Source organism: Cyprinus carpio, chromosome B5 (genome assembly GCF_018340385.1).
Source record: "Cyprinus carpio isolate SPL01 chromosome B5, ASM1834038v1, whole genome shotgun sequence".
NCBI lineage: Eukaryota > Metazoa > Chordata > Actinopteri > Cypriniformes > Cyprinidae > Cyprinus > Cyprinus carpio.
In genome coordinates, this window is record NC_056601.1 from 8,286,881 (window position 1) to 8,305,495 (window position 18,615).

General features: G+C 36.9%; 3 protein-coding genes across 5 annotated transcripts; 2 read left to right on the plus strand and 1 right to left on the minus strand.

The window, feature by feature from the left end:
* Positions 1-10: 10 nt before the first annotated feature.
* Positions 11-972, minus strand: gig2o (grass carp reovirus (GCRV)-induced gene 2o). The gene is made up of 2 exons (XM_042724080.1): positions 922-972; positions 11-838 (listed from the first exon to the last, which is right to left on the minus strand). The coding sequence occupies exon 2, from the start codon at positions 835-837 to the stop codon at positions 184-186; it is 654 nt and encodes a 217-aa protein (XP_042580014.1). The 5' UTR covers position 838; positions 922-972; the 3' UTR covers positions 11-183.
* cb5h11orf53 (chromosome B5 C11orf53 homolog) lies at positions 73-8,109 on the plus strand. Of its 2 annotated transcripts, none has more exons than XM_042724079.1 (5): positions 73-176; positions 4,448-4,548; positions 5,672-5,714; positions 5,836-6,140; positions 7,308-8,109. In XM_042724079.1, exons 3-5 carry the CDS (start codon positions 5,708-5,710, stop codon positions 7,722-7,724), a joined length of 729 nt encoding a protein of 242 aa, XP_042580013.1. In that variant the 5' UTR covers positions 73-176; positions 4,448-4,548; positions 5,672-5,707; the 3' UTR covers positions 7,725-8,109. The 2 variants fall into 2 exon arrangements, with proteins under 2 accessions (XP_042580013.1, XP_042580012.1); XM_042724078.1 differs by lacking the exon at positions 73-176 and adding an exon at positions 1,811-2,003.
* Positions 8,110-8,461: 352 nt separating this feature from the next.
* stk36 (serine/threonine kinase 36 (fused homolog, Drosophila)) lies at positions 8,462-18,594 on the plus strand. Of its 2 annotated transcripts, XM_042724073.1 has the most exons (21): positions 8,462-8,979; positions 9,385-9,525; positions 9,846-9,923; positions 10,301-10,431; positions 10,611-10,860; positions 11,078-11,171; positions 11,785-11,951; positions 12,249-12,418; positions 12,973-13,114; positions 13,191-13,310; positions 13,395-13,571; positions 13,773-13,864; positions 14,100-14,163; positions 14,302-14,412; positions 14,578-14,652; positions 15,489-15,606; positions 15,704-15,830; positions 15,944-16,118; positions 16,229-17,073; positions 17,155-17,575; positions 17,840-18,592. In XM_042724073.1, exons 1-21 carry the CDS (start codon positions 8,896-8,898, stop codon positions 17,957-17,959), a joined length of 3,702 nt encoding a protein of 1,233 aa, XP_042580007.1. In that variant the 5' UTR covers positions 8,462-8,895; the 3' UTR covers positions 17,960-18,592. The 2 variants fall into 2 exon arrangements, with proteins under 2 accessions (XP_042580007.1, XP_042580008.1); XM_042724074.1 differs by having other exon boundaries at positions 8,858-8,979; positions 16,229-17,575; positions 17,840-18,594.
* The last annotated feature ends 21 nt before the right edge of the window (positions 18,595-18,615 follow it).

Genomic DNA, 18,615 nt, shown 5'->3' on the forward strand with positions numbered 1-18,615 from the left:
ACAAGAAATGTTCAAAATGAATGGGTATCAATTCAACGGATCAGTTCATCATAATAACATTAGCCTAATTACATAATGTAGCACAAGTTGCATTTAGTCTAGGCTACAAAAATATACACCTTAACACAGATGTCAGAAACACGGAGGTCTGGGGACCTTAACCTGAAAGATACAGGGTGAGAGTTACATTGTGTCTCTTTCTCTAAACCTTCTGCCTTTACAAATGTGTTTTCCCTGAAAAGGGCAGATGTCTTCCTGGCACTCCCAGCACGGCTGAACATCATGGCCATCGGAAGTGGCGAGATGGCACAGATCGCAGCCTTCGGGTTTCGTCTTTTTGCGAATCATACGTCGAAGCTCCCTGCGTTTAGTGCCATCCATACAGCACGCCACGTCCACCACGCTGATGCGCTTGGGGTCCCACACGCAGTCCTCCTCGCGACCAGACTTGATGCTGGAGATGTTGCTGTTTGGTGGAACCCACGCGCTGTCGTACCCGTTGATGTGCCACGATTTCTGGAGAGGATGATTGTCACAGTCTATTTTCTTCACTTTCCCTGCACGCACCCTCAGTTTGAAAACGACTTTGTCCTTCTTGTCAGCATTAAGTGGGTAACATTTGGCTTTCTCAATGTTACGACTGACATAAACCCCTGGGCCCAGCAATCCATCTTTGGAGCGTTCAAATCCTTTATCAATGATGGTTTTGGCGTTTGTCAAATGTGTGCCGTGGAACATTGTATATACACGGCCTGACTTAGGTTCCTGGTTCTCGGACAGAGATTTACTGCGATCTTTAACAGCTTTCCAGCCACAGAATGACACAACTCTCTCCATTCTAAGATTGAATACGAAGATTAATTCATATATACACCCACTAAAACAACATTTTATTTTTAAAATCTACTCGTATTCGCTCACCTCCTTCAGGATCTTCTATGCCACCCGGTAACTTTTTACTTTCGATTTCGTTGCATAAGAAAAAAAACGAAAAAAAAAAACGCGAGATTTCCTTTCGTTATCGTCGATACGATACCATTAAACAAGCGGTGTTAAAACTTCACACTAAGGATTTTTTGTAGGCCTAGATGCTTTATAAAAACGTGGATCTTGAATATTATTACATTTCTAAAAAAACAAAATGTTTCACATCCTCATGACAACTTTTAAATTAGGCTCTATAAAGTAAATTCTTATAGATATAGGCTACAGTCCCTTTGAGACATCTTTGGATCTGATGCACTGTAACAAAACTTTTCATCATTTATCATTTGAGTAACCCTTCCTTTAGCCTATTACTTTGATTTAACGTAAAATGTTAATGAAACAAACTTAGTTCTTTAAAAAAAATGGGTTATATCCTTTATTTTATTTAGCTATTATTTTTGGGCTATTATTATCCAGTGGTGACCAGCGGAATAATCAATTCCTGGATTTTAAACCAGTCTTTACATAGCATATCCACCAGGGTACCCCATATCCCACCTAATTTCCTCCGAAAGGAAAGTTTTTGACACGGGGCCTCCTTGATAAAAAAAAAAAAAAAATCAAAATTCCTTACACTGCACCCAGAGATTTTTGCTTTTTAGATATTTTCACTTGTCTTCATTTTAATGTGGTACTGTAAGAAAAATGCCTTCCTCTTTTTTCTCTCTCATTTTCCTCGCAGTCATACTCAGCTTTTAGGGCTGCCACACTCTCCATTTTTTTCAACAGTGCAGCTTTAATAGTGTACTCTGGTCTACAGTAGATGCAAATTATTAAGAAACGTCTCCAAGCCATTTATTTGCATTTAACCAAATGATGAAGGCTTCACAAGCGAAACCATGTGAAGGGTATGAATAGAGGTGCGTGAGCTTGACCATACATATATGTCTACTTAGCTTTTTAAATCTTCTTCCTTTGATATAATGAATGTGGTGTATGAGTTCTGCTGGAACAGAAAACAAAACTGAAGAACTGAGAAACCTCACAGCGCTCGGCTAAAATTATGATGGAGACAGGTGAGAGTTGTTGAGATTTTACGTGAAAATAAATAATTCATATAGCTACTATATTTAATTTTGTTCGATGTTCAATTTGTAACGCGTTACGGTTGGGGCTGTAGCCACATTTTTATTAAATGTGCTCACGTAAGTATTCGTAAATTATGATTAAATGTGTGTTACAAAGTATATGTCGACAATATCATATTTTTATATATCCTAACAGCACATTTGTTCGCTCTTTTCATCTAAATTTGGCCTATGTATATAAAACATAAAGGCTAAATCTAACTTTTCTGAGATAATTGAAACGTAAATGTACGTTTTTAAAGAACCTTTCTTGGCCCTGTTGTAAAACGTAAAAAATAAAGCAATTAAAAGATGTTGTTGCTTTTTTTTATATTTTTTTTTGATGATTGGTAATAAGTGCTTTGGAATACGGGTTTTTCATAAGCTATGTTGTGATAAACGTAATTACTTGTTAAAAGCTAACAGAAATTGTAAATGAACAAAAAATAATGTGTGTACATTGTTTTTGACACTCTTTTGTTTTCTAAGAATTTGTTTCGACTGTGAAGTAAATATGTGACTTAATGTAGTCGTTTTCTGAAATCTATCCCACAACAGTAAGCATTTCAAGCCCTCTTGTCTCTTTCTAAATGTCAAGTACTGCCATTTATGGCTGTTAACGGGTGGATTATGACATCGGGCTACACGACTGTGCGTGCACACCCTAAACCACAGGTGTGTGTCTGAGAAAGAGAGAAAGATATGAGTCTATCGCTGAGAACTTCTGTTTGCCTAAAGGATCTGAATTTGAAACCTAAAGATCTAAAATTATGTAAAAACTGCATAGGCTATTATTTTGTGTGTTTAACACTAAATGTGTTGCAATGATTTTTCCTCAGGCTTGGCTGTGAACATAAGTGTGTGCTCCTAGTTACTGTACATTGATAGATTTACAGTAGGAATTCTGAATCTAGAGATACACATTTTACTTGTGTTGTTTTCTATTGAAATGTAAGCCACTGAGTGGGTAATGTTTGAACAGAGTTGTACTGCTCTACAGGAATGGAATCTCCACTAAGTAGATGAAGAAATAAACTCTAACATAATGTTTATATTCTGTGTAAATGATTAAACTCAAGGCACAGCTGTTAATCAAGAGCACTTACAGTGCATTACACCTGCTTTACTCACAGTTTACACCCCTAAACCATGCTATCTCATCAACAAAAGAAAACTTAAGACCATGAATCAATTTCTTGACTGGTATCAGCGTATGGACTTATTTATAAGAAATGCATACTGTTTAAAACACGCAGAAGTTTATATTTAACATATTTTATAGATCTTATTTGCATGAAGACTTTATTTCAAGAACCTCTGTTGTGCACAATGGTCTAAGAAATAAAATCTGTCTGCTTTCATTCACAGTCTAATTACAATAACCTCTAAAAATATTTCAAAATGTAAAAATAATTAAGTAAATTACAAGTTTTAATAAAAATTTAAGTTTAAATTTAAATTAAATTTGCTTATGTCTGTATTACTGGATATTAATATACAGGTCAGAATAAAGCAGGAGCTTTTGTAATAAGTTTTTAATTTTTGTTATTGAAGTTGTAAATAAAATAAAAAAACTGGAGTAGTTTTTTAGTCTTTGTAATTCAGAATTTTAATTCAGTCTATTACTTGCAATTTCTTTGTAGGTAATTGTGAGATTTACTACAAATTTCTTAGTGAAAATTGTTTCTGCATGATTTTTTTTTTTTTTAGTGCAGATTCAAAACCCCTTGAATAAGAGTTACTTGGGTACCCTATATATGTTGACTGTGTGTAAGCTCATTGAAAGTCAAGACGAACAAAAAAATCTTCAATAAAGCCAAACTATCAGAATGGTTGCGTAGGTTTAGGTATAAAAATTCATGATTCATCATTGATTAAAACGATATAACATAAAACTAATAACTATTTATGATGACTTCTCAATGATTCAAATAGCAAGGACTGTCTGTGAATGGTAATGTTTTTAAAGTTTCTGCGGAAATCTTACATTATGACTATGAAACTAGTAGTTAATATTCAGCATTCTTTGCGTGAAATTACGTAAAAGATACTTAAAACAACCTTACTGTGAATTTATTTGAATTTTATCAAAAGATATGCCCATGTGATATTCTTTTTATCACAAAAAAGACTTCTATCAATGTGGAAAGGTCACTGTCAATGTGGAAATCTTGTATTCATGTATTTATATAAATACATAGTCATTATGTACATTTATTCTTGTTTATTCAAAGAAAATCAGATTAAACAGAAGGTTCACGAAAAGCATAGCATTTTTGCTTTGCACTATTTTATACAAACAGTGTACAGTGTTTTTGATCTTTGTAGTGCTTTGTTATTCTTTATTTCTTAATGCCATGAACATTTATAAATACATTTCTTTCTCCCCACAGAGTATTCCAAGAGAGTATACCAAGGTGTCAGAGTCAAGCATACGGTCAAAGATCTTCTTGCAGAGAAGCGATTACGACAAACAAATGCACCCCGATTCAGTGTAAGTTAGCCATCATTCTAACCATCTGGTCTGATTTTCTCACATATGATCCTGATCATCCCATAACCGCAAGTGTTTTACTCTTTCTTTACACAATAGACAGTATCTGAATTCAAGAATTTACATTCACAACGTACAAACAAATATAAGTATAAAGTGTAAGATATGTCTCACACAGCAACACTGTTTAGCACATCCATGCTCATCATGTCCTTGTTACTTTTTTGTGATAAATATCAGGCACACCTGCCAAAATCAGATTTACCTTCCTGAAAGGGCACAGACTGGTATTGTTACCAGTAGACGGTTAAACCCAAGCCTTAACTGAGGTTATCACTGAGGGATTTGCTACAAAATACAAAAGAACACACAGTCCTTGTACTCAAGTGAACTCTGGCTGCAGGTTGTTGTCTGCTGTTGTTTTGTTTTCTGTCCTTATTGAAACTAATGGACCAGTCGGTTCATGCAAATGCCTCAGACGAGGTGGTTGGCCTCAATATATATCTGAACAACAGACTAGCAAAGAGATACACATTACATATTCTACATGATAAAATTAAAAGCACTAGTTCATTATAGAAATAAATAGTTAACTACTATAAGAATTCCCTTTACAGAATGTGGCACGCATTGACTGCGAGTCTCTAACAAAGAACGATATCTACTAAACAAATTAACTTAATTCCACTGCGTTCTTCTCCGGCACGTTGCAGAGTCAACTGGGATATGTTCCCAGTCATCCAATGATTTCTTTAGATCCTTGTGGCAAAATCTCATGAGAAGAGTACACACTCCACCGGAGGGAAGTGTACATTCAGAGCGAGGGGGGAACACTGTTGTGACACTGGCAAATCATATTCAAATATCCTCCCACATGATTTGCCTGGCTTTCAACAGAACAAGCACTAAAACTTGCACCTTCCTCTCTTTTTCTCCATATTCTCACTGGCTGTAAGCCAGGCAAATAGAAAGCAGTCCACCGGGGGTTCTGTGTTTCTCTTTGCCTTTACATTGTGGGGAGATTTATTACACGCTGTCTTCTTAAGTGAAGTTTATGAGAAACACACATACATAGACAGCCTGTGTTAGTGTCAACTGACTCTCTAACGTTTTTGGTTTTCAGACAAGCAGCAGTTCCTCTCAGCCAGCTTTTGTGCCAATGCCTGGTGAGTCCGTCTGGAGATGCTTATACACTCCTAGATCTCATTAGATAGTCAGGTGTGCTCAGTGAGAGGCTAATTCATCTTGAATCAGGGAGTTAACAGAATTTCCTGCTTCCTCTTGCAGGGTCGCATATGCTTCCTGGTTACTACAGTATGCGAAGATCCTTCCTCCCAGACTCAGATCTCTGCCATCCCATGAAGCAGTACTCACCAGACACTTACTCTTCGGCGCTGGGAAGCAAGGCCTTCTCGTACGACCACCCCTCCACTTATCCTTCCTTCATCGATAGCTACTACACTCCTGATTCATATGGAGATTACAGAGGGCCAACATCTTATACCACCAGCGGAGGGTCACTGTTTCCACCATCTACACTACCAACACTACTACCAAGTCTGTCTGGAGAGACATCGTCACACTTGCACTTGGTATTTACACTTCCTACAACTGATATTATTTGGGTCAAAGATGTAGATAAAGAGTTTCCATTAAAAAAGAAAAATCTCTAAAACTCACCTTTTTTTTTAGTGGTTTGTGTTCATGTTGGTTTCATATGGTAATGAAAACTAAAACCGTTTCAATTCAATAGCTCCAAAATAAATAAATAAAAGGAGAAAAAAAAGTCCTTACACCTTGGATATATGCATGTGTACACATCTTAAACATTATTATCAAGCACATTTTAAAAAATAATGATATATATTACACATATTATTGAATTTGTAAATATTATTTATGAATATCATGTTTTTTTTTAGTTTCACACCACATTTACATTACCATTCAAAAGTCTTGGGTCAGAAATTATTACTTTTATTGTAATACTTTTATTTCAAGTACACATTAAATTGATCAAAGTGACATTAAGGACATTCATAAGATTTCCATTCTAAATAAATGCTGTTCTTTTAAGCTTTCCATTCATCAAAGAATTCTGAAGAAAATGTATCACAGTTTCCACAAAAATGTCAAGCAGCACAACCTTTTTCAACATTATTAATAATAAGAAATGCTTCTTGAGTGATTTCTGCAGGATGCTGATAATGATGCTGAAAATTCAGCTTTGCATCACAGAAATAGATTACATGTATATATTAAATATATAAATACATTTAAAAATATTTTCGATTTGAATAATATTTCACAATATTACTGTTTTGCTGTATTTTTGGTCAAATAAATACTGCATTGGTGAGCAAAAGAGGCTTCCTTCAAAACTTAAAAATACCTTACCGACTCCAAACTTTTGAACAGTAGTGTACAACCTGACATAACCATGACATAAAAAAGGTCTCGCCACATGCTTTTGTAGACAGTTTTTTTATATATTAGCACAGAATTTGTTAATTTTGATGTCCAAAGAGTAATAATAAAAAGATTGTCAGACTACCTGATACATTTTTTTCTTTTTAAAATTCAATTTTTGTAATTAGACTTCTGTTCTTTTTTCTTCAGTTGTATAACTCTGACATTTCTTACAAAAATACATATCACAATTCATTTTTTGAATAATTTAATAGCATCCCGTTATTTACCTGTTTTTTAACCATATTAATGCAAAGATTAATAATCAGTGGTGTTTCTCTACACTACAGAGAGACCCTTGGGATCAGCCATCGGAGGACCCAGTCAGTCAGTCAGAAGTCATATGTCCTGAGGGCTCAGCCCCTGTGGCAGACTCACCATCCCTGGGAGGGCCTGACTCTGGCAGTTCCTCTCCATACCGTCTGTCCTCGGGGCGCAGCGGGAGCTCCATCCCATCCAGCTCTCAGGCTTATACTCTACAACCCCTGGAAGATGTCCCGTACCCCGCAGCATCGTACACCTCTGCTTCCAGCTACTCCTGCCCGCCATACATGACAACACCTGGAGACCTGGCTGTGGTGAAGATGACACCCGTCACCTCAGAGGAGGCTAGTGGTGGAGTGGTGTCTCTCAGTGACACTACATCCTGGGCTAAAGATGATGGAACTGGCCCCTGGTTGTCATATGAGACTAGGAGGGCTTTTTAAGAGGCTTAAATGACAATACAAAGACTGTGGACTGATCTTTTGCAATGACACCGCATCTTTATTCTTATAGAGAAGGAGATTATATAGGTTCATCATAAAGATGACCTCAAGAAATGCTGGTCACAATATACAATTTTAAACTGTTTGTATTGCTTAAGGATACAGCAAAGTATGTGCTGATAGTTTAGTTAATTTGAGGTTTAATTATGCATTTTACATGCCCAAGTGCTCTAGAATGAATTAGAAGGCAATGCTAGCTTTTTTTTTCCTTTCTTATATTTTCACTTGTAACATAAGCCCTCAATGATTGGCCACCAATATATAACTCGCAAATAACACCAAATAACACTTTTTTAAAACAACAAGTATGTTAGACTGTTGTCAGGAATGCCAATATAAAAAAAATAAAACATGTTTTGGCTTGAAGAAAGTGTGTTATCTTTATAAAACAGAACGGAATAGGCGTTCTAAGGAACAAACCTCTGGATACGAGTGCTGTTGTTAGGACGCCACTGAGTTGTTAAGTTAAGGCCCCCTTAGTGACAGGAGTGAATGAGGACATAAACGCATCGCCTGTTCAAATGTATCTCACTTCGGTCAACTTATCTCTTATAAGTCATACATTTATCAAGCAATTAAAATGTCAAAATAATAATAAAAAAATATATCAATGTATATTTCAAAATATACAAATCAAAGTACGTTATTTAATTTTGTTGTAACTTTTATAAGGGCTTCTATTTGTGAGCCACCGCGTTGCTAGGCGCTTTTTGTTTTTGTTCGTCTGGACAGCAGCGCACGTCAAAGTTTCTGAAGTTTGTTCTACATTAACTGTGCAATCGTATTGCTGTTCAGAGCCAGTTTGTTTTTGATGAAAGTTACTTGTACTAGTACTATATCCAGCTTCAGCTTTGGGAGTATGGTTCGTTAAATAGACGTTGCTCGGCAGTTGTAGTTCGCCTCACATTAAGTCGATTTCAGAAAAAAACATACACTAGCTAGCTTAGCCTAGTTTGCCATGCTTTCCTTATATTATTAAATTGCGAAACAAGCCATGGGGAGAAAACTGCCTAAGTGATATGCGTACGTGTGTCCACTTTATACTGACTTGTACTAGCTTTTAACCTGAAAAGACACCGGACTTTTCCTCTGGGTCAAGGCTTCCTCGCTGATGGATCTGTACCATATTTTGGAGGTTATCGGGGAAGGGTCATTCGGCCGAGTGTACAAAGGCCGCAGGAAGTTTAGCGGCCAGGTGAGCGCTGCATGTGCGCCAAGATGTCAGAAATTGTTTGTTTGGAATTTCATTCCCCCATTTCATTCATCACCTAAGAACTTCTGTTAGCCAATCAGAATCATAAATTTGAACACTTTGTTGGTCACTTCGTTATTATTTTATGTTTACAATAAATGTGAAAACTAGGCTTCAGGTTTTGGATTTGTTTTCTCTACATTCAAGGCTATTTTTTTTCTTTAGCTACACTTAAAAACACAGCTACATGACACTGAATATAAAACAAATAATGGATATAATAATAACTGACTTTATTAAAGACAGAGTCTCTCTCTCTCTCTCTCTCTCTCTCTCTCTCTCTCTCTCTCTCTCTCTCTCTCTCTCTCTCTGTGTGTCTGAGTAACATCAACCCTTTTTATTTTCTAGGTTGTGGCTCTGAAGTTCATTCCCAAAGTTGGCCGCTCGGAGAAGGATCTGCGCAGTTTGAAAAGAGAGATTGACATCATGAGGGGGCTTAAACATCCCAACATAGTGCTGCTTTTAGACAGCTTTGAGACAGAGAGGGAGGTATGATTGTCACGACCTGCTCCCAAGTCATGTTACACTTTCCACTGTTGCATCTCTGTTCCATAACCCGGTGCTTCCAGTATAACGGCTTGTTGAAATGAAACATAGCTCCCAGGGTTCACCGTTTTTCACATTCAAATCTCTAGGGAATAATCCTCGTTGGCAAAATGTAGTTTATGTGTAGACGTTAGGATATTGGCATTGGTACAAATGCAGTAAACTTGTGATCGTCCCATAAAATGTGTAACTGAAAAAATATCAATTAAAAAAAACCTGAATTGGTGTCAGAGGAATAATTAGAGCATGTATTCCTCTGGCAGGTGGTGGTGGTGACTGAGTATGCGGAGGGTGAGCTGTTTCAGATCCTGGAGGATGATGGGAGTTTACCTGAGAATCAGGTACATCAGTGGTCACACTGTTTTACAGTAACTGACAGCCCAATGTATTAGATTTGATTTATTCATGGTGGTGTATAAGTTAAAACTATCTAAGACCTGGTTTACATTTGATAACTTTATAGAATTTAAAAGCTAATAATATAATCACTGATGTTAAAAGTTAATATAAAAAAGTTAAAATATGCCATACAAATTAGAATAAACATCCTTACATTTAGCCTAAAGTAAATGTATTTTTGAAAAACGCATATAGTTCAACACTTTTATTTCTTTGATTTGATGACATGCTGGATTTTTTTTTTTTTTTTTTTTTGCTGCTCAGACCTCCTAACTGGGACACCCTCACCTGCTAACCTGTTATTTTATATCTTGTGTAGGTGCGTGAAATAGCCTGCCAGCTTGTTTCTGCCCTGTATTATCTGCACTCCCATCGCATTTTGCACCGTGACATGAAACCACAAAACATCCTGCTGGGAAAAGGAGGAGTAGTAAAGCTCTGTGACTTTGGGTTGGTGTTACCAATTGGTGCAAATACAAGTTCAAACTACTTTATTTTTATTTTTCAATAGCTAAAATAGCAATGGCTGCTAGTTTTCGAGGAACCTTATGTTGGGCATCTCTGAAATTAATCAAAATTTCATCTCAAATGTTAGCACAGTGGTGTTACATTCTCTTGACTCTTCACAGATTTGCACGTGCCATGAGTGTGTCCACCTTGGTGTTGACTTCTATTAAGGGGACTCCTCTCTACATGTCTCCGGAATTAGTGGAAGAGAAACCTTATGACCACTCGGCTGACCTTTGGTCTCTGGGCTGCATCCTCTATGAGCTCCACACGGGGGCGCCTCCGTTCTACACTAACTCCATCTTTCAGCTGGTGCAGCTTATAGTGAGAGATCCAGTGAAATGGCCAGAGAACATGAGCCAAGACTGCTTGGTACGGAGTATTTTAGTTTTAGATTAAGTGAATTTGACTGTGTTTTTGAGCAAATTAGCCTGATTAAGATAAAAAAAAAAAAAAAGATTAGATAGGATAAAAGTAGAGGTGATACTTTATGTCAGTATGTCCTGGTTTTGGTGATGTTAAGTGATGTATAATATAGTACAGAATTTCAAATCCTTTAATTTTCTGTCTGTGGGTTCTCTGAATGTAGAGTTTTCTGAAGGGATTGCTAATGAAAGACCCAGAGAAGAGGTTGTCATGGCCTGACCTGCTTCATCATCCTTTTGTTGCAGATGGAGTTCTGAGTGAGGACTATTTAGTGTTTTATCATTCTAAGAAATAGTATTTTTCTGTGTACACACACACACACACACACATATATATATATATATCTGATAAAAATAATATATATATAACTAATACACACACATACAAAACCTATATAGTTTTGTGTGTGTGTGAATTTGCTTTTATTTGTATACTTTCAGTTTTCATTTTTATTTTAGTTAATTTATTAGTTTGAATCTTTAATTTATTATGTGCTTTTGTCATTTTTATTTATTTAATTTTTTATATATTTTTACATGTTACATTAGGACCTTATTAAATAAGTTTATAAGTTCATCTAACATTTATATTCTATTTTATTTAAGCTTTATTTCAATTAACAACATTTAAGTAGTTTTAGCTAACAATAAACACACTGATCTATGTGATTTATGATTCAGTCCTCTCAAAATGTATAAATATTGTCCTATGAAAATCTCGATATATATTTTTGTGAATGTCTGCAAACATTAACTAATAAAATATGATACAATTTAAATCATACATTTTACACGATCTACATCAGTATATCTCAGAATGAGACAATTTGAATCAATCTGACTTATTCTGTCATTTTGTGTGCTCTGGTAGTGTTGACAGATGAGGGTTCAAGCAACCCCCTGACAGTCCCACCCAGCCCCGACCTACAGGCCCAGAAACACCAGCAGGCTGCTGAGAAGACAACGGCACGCAGCGGAGAGGGCAAACTACTGCGCAAAGCTAGAGAGCTTCGGGAGAAAGAGAAGATTAACAGACGGGTAAACTCATACTACATCTGGGAATGACAGCACGCATAAACAAAGAAATTTGTCTTTGTTAGTTTTCTCTGTTCAAGGGTTGTGGCTCTCTGTGTGATTCCTTTCTAATTTATTTAATTTTTGCAGTCAAATTAACTTTATGTAAATGAAATCAATGCTATTGTTGGTGAGATTTGTGCAAATTTGACTGTTTACTATATTACAGCGTATGGAGAAAATGTGCCTGAGAGGAGCTTTGAAAGTATCAGTTTCTGTGGAAGTGATATAATAAAACTCTGTTGTGTCTTGGTTTACTAGGAGATTGCGAGTGGAAGTGCTGCGCGCGCCAGTCAGACACGCTGTAAGACAGCTTCTGCTGGAGGAGCCCCCACCACTGGCCACTCATTGGGCAGCACCTTTTCAGTGTATCAAAATTCATCTCAGCCAGCAACCAATCAGCATCAAGCAAATGACAACAGTGTTACCAGGTAGTATTTCCAACTAGAATTTGAATTTGAAAACCTGCGGGCCTCAACTTAAAAATGGGCATATTAACAATGCTGCTGTGACAGTGAAAATAATGTTTTGAACAGAGTGAAGGAATGAATATATTATAAAACCAAATGCAGTGAGCTACAATAGTCAAAAACCTGTTTAAACCAAGGATAAAAGATATTGTGAAGAATCCTATTTCTAAAAATTCACATTGTAAATCCATTATCAAACCTAAATGTATGTCATAGAACTAGCCAACATAAAATAAGTCTTAATGGCCCTCTTCCCCATGTTCTTTGTTTTGTGAGATGGACCAGAAAAAACTTTTCAATTTTTATCACAATTATATTTAAATATTTTTTATAGAGTTGTGAATACAAATTTGCTTAGTGTTTTTGTTTCTAAATGTAATTATACAAAATATCTGTTTTTATTATTGTTTGCTGAATGTTGGATCTGTATCTGCCATGTAATAGCCTGTGATGTTGATATGGCAATAAATACTGTAACACAACAACAACATGCCCATGTCCCTTTTTGTTTTTAGAGTGCGCTTAGCTCCACATAAAGGCCAGATCAGTAGAGACTATGAGAGGGAGTTCCCTTCGGTTGAGGTGGGACCCCGGCAGGTTCTGAAGCACCCTGGACACGCACGGACCAGTCTGGCTTCTGTCAGGATGGACAGTGAGGTTGTTTTTTAATAACTAAAAAATTATTAATACAATTTATATACAATAAAATAATATAACACTGTTCATCATGCAGGAACAAGATATCGATAGTGATTCTGAGTGGCAGCGATTTATTGAATTAAGTTATCAGGGCTCTGTAAACACTTCCATTCTTCAGAGATTAAAGACCAAGTTGCTTGTAACCAAAAACCAGGTAACGTTCTGTTAAATGTCACAAGACATTTGAAATTGGTAAGTGAGTGTGAATTAGTGTTTAAAGACTCACCAATCTGTCCAGCTATTGGTCAGGAAGGGTGAAGAGGCCTCTTTAAATCTACAGCCACTACAGATCCTCAGGAACATTGTTCAGAACTGTCAGTCTGGTGATGTTAAAACACTGGGTAAAGAGTTGGAACTGCCTCATCTACTGTTCAGTCTGACTGAAGATATCCTGAACATTCCAGATCTAATGCAGGTCAGAAAAATGCAGATACAGTATATCTATAGAGGGCACAAAAATGAATATAGACATTTTATATATTTTTATGTTATTAATGATTAATTGTGGAATAAAATGTCAAATGTAGGACAGATTATTTTCATTTCATAATTGAATGTATGGGACATCATTCTTGATTTCTGAGTGGTTGTTTTTTTTTTTTTTTTTTTGCTATAGGAGTCTCAGGGTGAGACAGTATTGGGAGAACTGATGAATGTGCTCATAATGTACCTGGAAAAGAGCCCAGGCTGGGAGATAAAGGGAAGAAGGTATGGATTTATGAATTGTTTTGAATGTACACTTCAAATACATTTTTTCCCCACACTGAAATTGTTTTTACTTTCATTACTTCAGTAAATCTGTTGTTCCCTTATTTAACATGAAAGAATATTTAGTGTTAATTAGAGAACTCTTTGTTGGGCTGTTGTTATCCCAACTGCTGCTGGGCTTGTAGTGAAATTTGAATCTTACTGCTATTTTATGAAAAATATTTTCTCTCATTAGAGCTGAGGATCTCTGTCAGCTATTTATATCGGTATTTCTCTGTCAAGACCCAAAGCGTTCAGCGGTAAGCGTCTTTAGCTGAATGATTCTCTCTCTAGTTTGCGTCAAATGCACTTTTAAACTGGAAAAATGAAGTACAACAATCGTAGGATGTCTAGTTTCATTTGCATTACAGTTTGTGATTTTGTGGTCTCTCCTACAGCTTTTGGCAACAGCAGTCTTAACCTTGTTCACTCGCCGGGGTATATCTGTGAATGTCAGTATGGAAAGGCTTACAGCCTTTTTGGGGAATATTTTGACAGACACAGCAGAGGTACAGTTTCATTATTTATACTGTGAATAAGGGTTAACTCTGTTTGGAGTAATTAATGTCACTGATGTGATGAAATCCAGTGCAGTCATTCCCTACTCTCTTTCTCCCGCTTTCTTTTCCTCTCCCCCTCCCACCATCTGTCTGCTCTCTCTCCCGTTCGTATAGGCACATAACCCCTTACCTGCAGGTTGGGGCATGTGTGATGGCCTTCTGTCACTGATTCTCCACAGACTATCTGAGGTAATTCCTCTCAGATTAATTCTCCTAAAATCTGTGCTTTGTTGTTTAGAGAGACAGATGATCAGTTTGTCCGAATAATTGGTTTTCGATTGTTTCATATTAAATATACAAAAAACGACACCAGCTGAAGCCTCAACTGAATAGCATCCAACAATGGTATTTACAGATAAAGGAAAAAAATGTGTTACTTAACTTTTTTTTTTTTTTTACAGCTGTCCAATCTTCTGTTGGAAGATGTTGAGATTAACAATGAGTCTTATATACTTACATTATATAATATGTAAATATATTACAAAATGTGATTATTATTGATAAAATACAAATATTGTTGTAATATAATTATCATTCAATTGTTATTAGTTATTTAGTTAATTCATAAATAAATCAGCAATTAAAATAAGTTTGCCATATTGCTTATGGGACATTTAAACATAAAACATAATCTGTATCACTCTAAAAAAAAAAAAAAAAAAAAAAGCACTGTTAGTCATATCTATAGTCTTAAAGTTGCAATAAAATGGAAATATGTATGTATCTTTTTTCTGTTTTATGCCATAAATCCCAGTGTAATGAATTATCGAAAAATCAAGAAAATGTATGAGGGGACTTCTTTCTATTTATTGGTTGCTGATTGAATTTTGAGATGTGGACATTGCACTAAAACTGATTGCGAGCTTGACTGTCTAAAAAATTTAATTTGAAAATTATACGCGCATGCATGAATCCGTCTTTCACAATAAGATCAATAATATGCATTTACAAAATAGATGAATTTTCTTTTCGTGCTGACTTTAATCTGCTGTCTAATTACTATTTTTTTCCTTCACTGATGAAAGTGTGAAAGCAGCCTACTGCTTGACTTTAAGGACTCGGAGCTTTGGCTCTGCTTGTGGGCTAAAGTGAAAGCCTCTCTGGAAAACACAACATCCCAAAGTTGCTGTTTCTCTCCTAACGGTACTGAACATCAAGAGAAAATTCACTTATTTCTGTATTGCAGCTTTAATATAGCGGTAATCTAATAACATACATTTGTCTCTGTTTTTTCGTGCAGGTCTGTATGTGTTCCTTTCTCTCGCTTTATTGGTTTTCTCCAGCGATCCGTATAAGTGTATGGCTCTCCTGTCAGATAACTCCACAAACTGCTCCTCTGCCCTCAGCCACCTTCTCACCACCAGTTGGTGAGCTTCAAACATTGCCTTTATAACTTACTTATGGTGTCAAATAGTGTTCGTTTGCATATTAGTGTTTATTTGAAGTGCATTATATGTATTTCTCATTTTATACTTCACAGCAGCGCTTCATTGCTTGAGCGTGGTCTTTTCTGGGGTGACTCAGAAATAAACAGCCTATCAGTGATGAGCTGTCATGTTCTCTGCATCCCCTTCTCTCTGGAGTTACCCCTAGAAAAACTTCTTTCTGTTCTCCAATCGTATCAAAGCTCAAATATTGTGGCCGGTCTGCTTAAGGTATGGTACTATAAAAGTATTTCAGATGGCTGATGTGTCTGTCCATTTAAAATATCAGAAATGTAATTATTGTGTTTTTTATTTTTTTGCTGACTTGTCTTCTCGTTCAGATGATTCAAACTCTTCCCGTTGCCCTGGTGGAGCTTCCGTTGTGTCTTCTTAATCGTATGCTGGTATCTGACCCGCAGCACACTGCTCCATGCCTTATCACTGCAGCCCAGGCCTCCACTTTCCTCCCTTACAGCACAGAAGGCTCAGACAATGGAGCAGACCACACTCAGAATCAACTTAACCACTTCGGGAATGGTGTGGAGCGAATTAAGAGCAATGGAATCGCAAAGAAAACCAAGACCGATCATATCAAAAGTGACATCAAATCAAAGAAGAGGTTAGAGCGGCTCAAAGGCAACATAGATGATTCCATAAAGACGCAATACCAGCCATCCAGGAACAAGACTGAGAAAATCAGAGAGGTCCAACCAAAAACCAAAATATATCCACAGAACACCATGGAACAACTAAGAGATAAATCAGAGCAGCAGAGCGGTTGTATAGAGGAGCTCATGGACAGTTTGGAGATCCATGGCAGTTCTGCAGGACGTCTCCAAGACCTCTCACCTCAGCCAGGGTGCAGCATCAGCTGGCTCATAGACAGTCTGGAGGAATTAAGAAGTTGTGATCACCCCAAGATCTCCACGGCTACAATTCGATCTTCACCAGAAGAGGTCAGAACAGCAGGTTCTCTGTTGGCTGTTCTGCTACAAAGTGAACTTCTCAGTGGGTGTGCAGTGGAACTCCTTATCCTTCTCTCCCAACTAACACGTCATCTCACCCATCAGTCTCCCTTCTTTCTTCCGGTCGAAACCACCCAACTGCAGTTTGCATTGCGCCACCACGATGATGGAATCCGAGCGGCCTGCTGTGGCTTACTGGGCCACCTGGGCTCAGGTGTCAGGCAGGTCATTGGTGAATCAAAGTTTGACTTATTCCAAGATCTGTTAGGTTGCTTATGTGATCCTGCTCCTTCCGTTCGTAGGACGGCCTGCAAGGCGGTGGGAAACTGGCTGAGTGTAATGGGAAAAACCAATCTAACTCTTTCTAATAAAAGTTTCAAGAATACGACTGACGTTAATGCCTTGTCAGTACAAGACAAATTGAGGAGGACACCAGCAATGGAAGGCGTCAGACATAGTGAGAGAGATATATGGATAGAGCTCGCCATAGGAGCTGCCCGTCCCCTCGTGTCTTTGCTATCAGATGCTGATAATGTCATTCGACAGCACTGCTGTGGGGCTTTGGGTAACCTGGCTGCTTTTGGCGGAGGGGATGGAGCGCTTCTCAATGCAGATGCTCCAGGCATGATCCTCCAAACTGCCTGTAATGATTCCCATCATGCAGTGCGACGGGTGGCTGTGGCCACTCTGCGTGTGTTTAGCCAACAAAACACGTTACTTCAGGTAAGAGCTGTGTGAATCAGTTTAGATGTTTGGGGTATATAGTCGTGGTGTACGTTACACTTTCATAAAATATATGGTTGTGCAAAGAGTGCAGTTCTTGGTGGATTGTATTTAAACACTGACGGAAAATGAATATAGAGCTGCTTTTGTGCTGTATTGCATCATTTTGACAATTGTGCAAAAAAACTGAAAGACAGACAAGCTGGTAAAAAAAAAAAAAAAATCCTTACTGTCATTTTCACATTTTCCCCTTCCTTTCCTCAAGCTCTGAGGTCTCTAGATGCAGGAAGAAAACTCAGTCGCACATCCCAAAGCTCTTTATTTCAGAGAGATTATCAATGGCTTGTCAGCAAGTTGGACGGATCGGTTGAAGGGAAAACATAAACATCAGCCTCATAGTTTTTGTGTAAGAGAGAGGATGTAATTTCACATTATTCAAATATGAATAGCTTGCTGCTTCTGTGGCTGGAAAAGCTTTCTGTTTGCCTGAATTTATTTGATCTGTGATCAAAAGAGTTTGACTACGTATTCCCGGAAAATGGCATTAACTCCATAACTCCAAACATCCCCCAAAAATAAACATTATATCTTACATTTAAATGTACATTTAGATATATTTCAAATGTAAGGTTTTTATTATTATTCAGCGAATGTTTGCGTTTTTGATTCTCACACACGTATATTTAAGACTGTTAAGATTGTGTTTGCTCTTTTTTCTGTATAGGACAAAACTGCACTTGTATTTTTATGATGCGACTATTTTGCAGCCTTCATTTTTTGTATTTATTATTTCCTATTATTTTATATAAATTTAGCCCAGCTCAAAAAAATAAATAAATTGTATCTATGTAGCTATCGAAAAAAAATCGGTGTTTCCTAAAGGATATATTGTAATTAGCTACGTAATGTAAGTCTTTTCGGGAGATAAAAATGTGATATTCGGATTTCATTAGTCACATAATTATTTTGTTGTTTCCATTATACAAGTCCTTAAATGAATAAACAGAATTTCCTAAAAATGTGTCTGTCCTGTCTGTCCT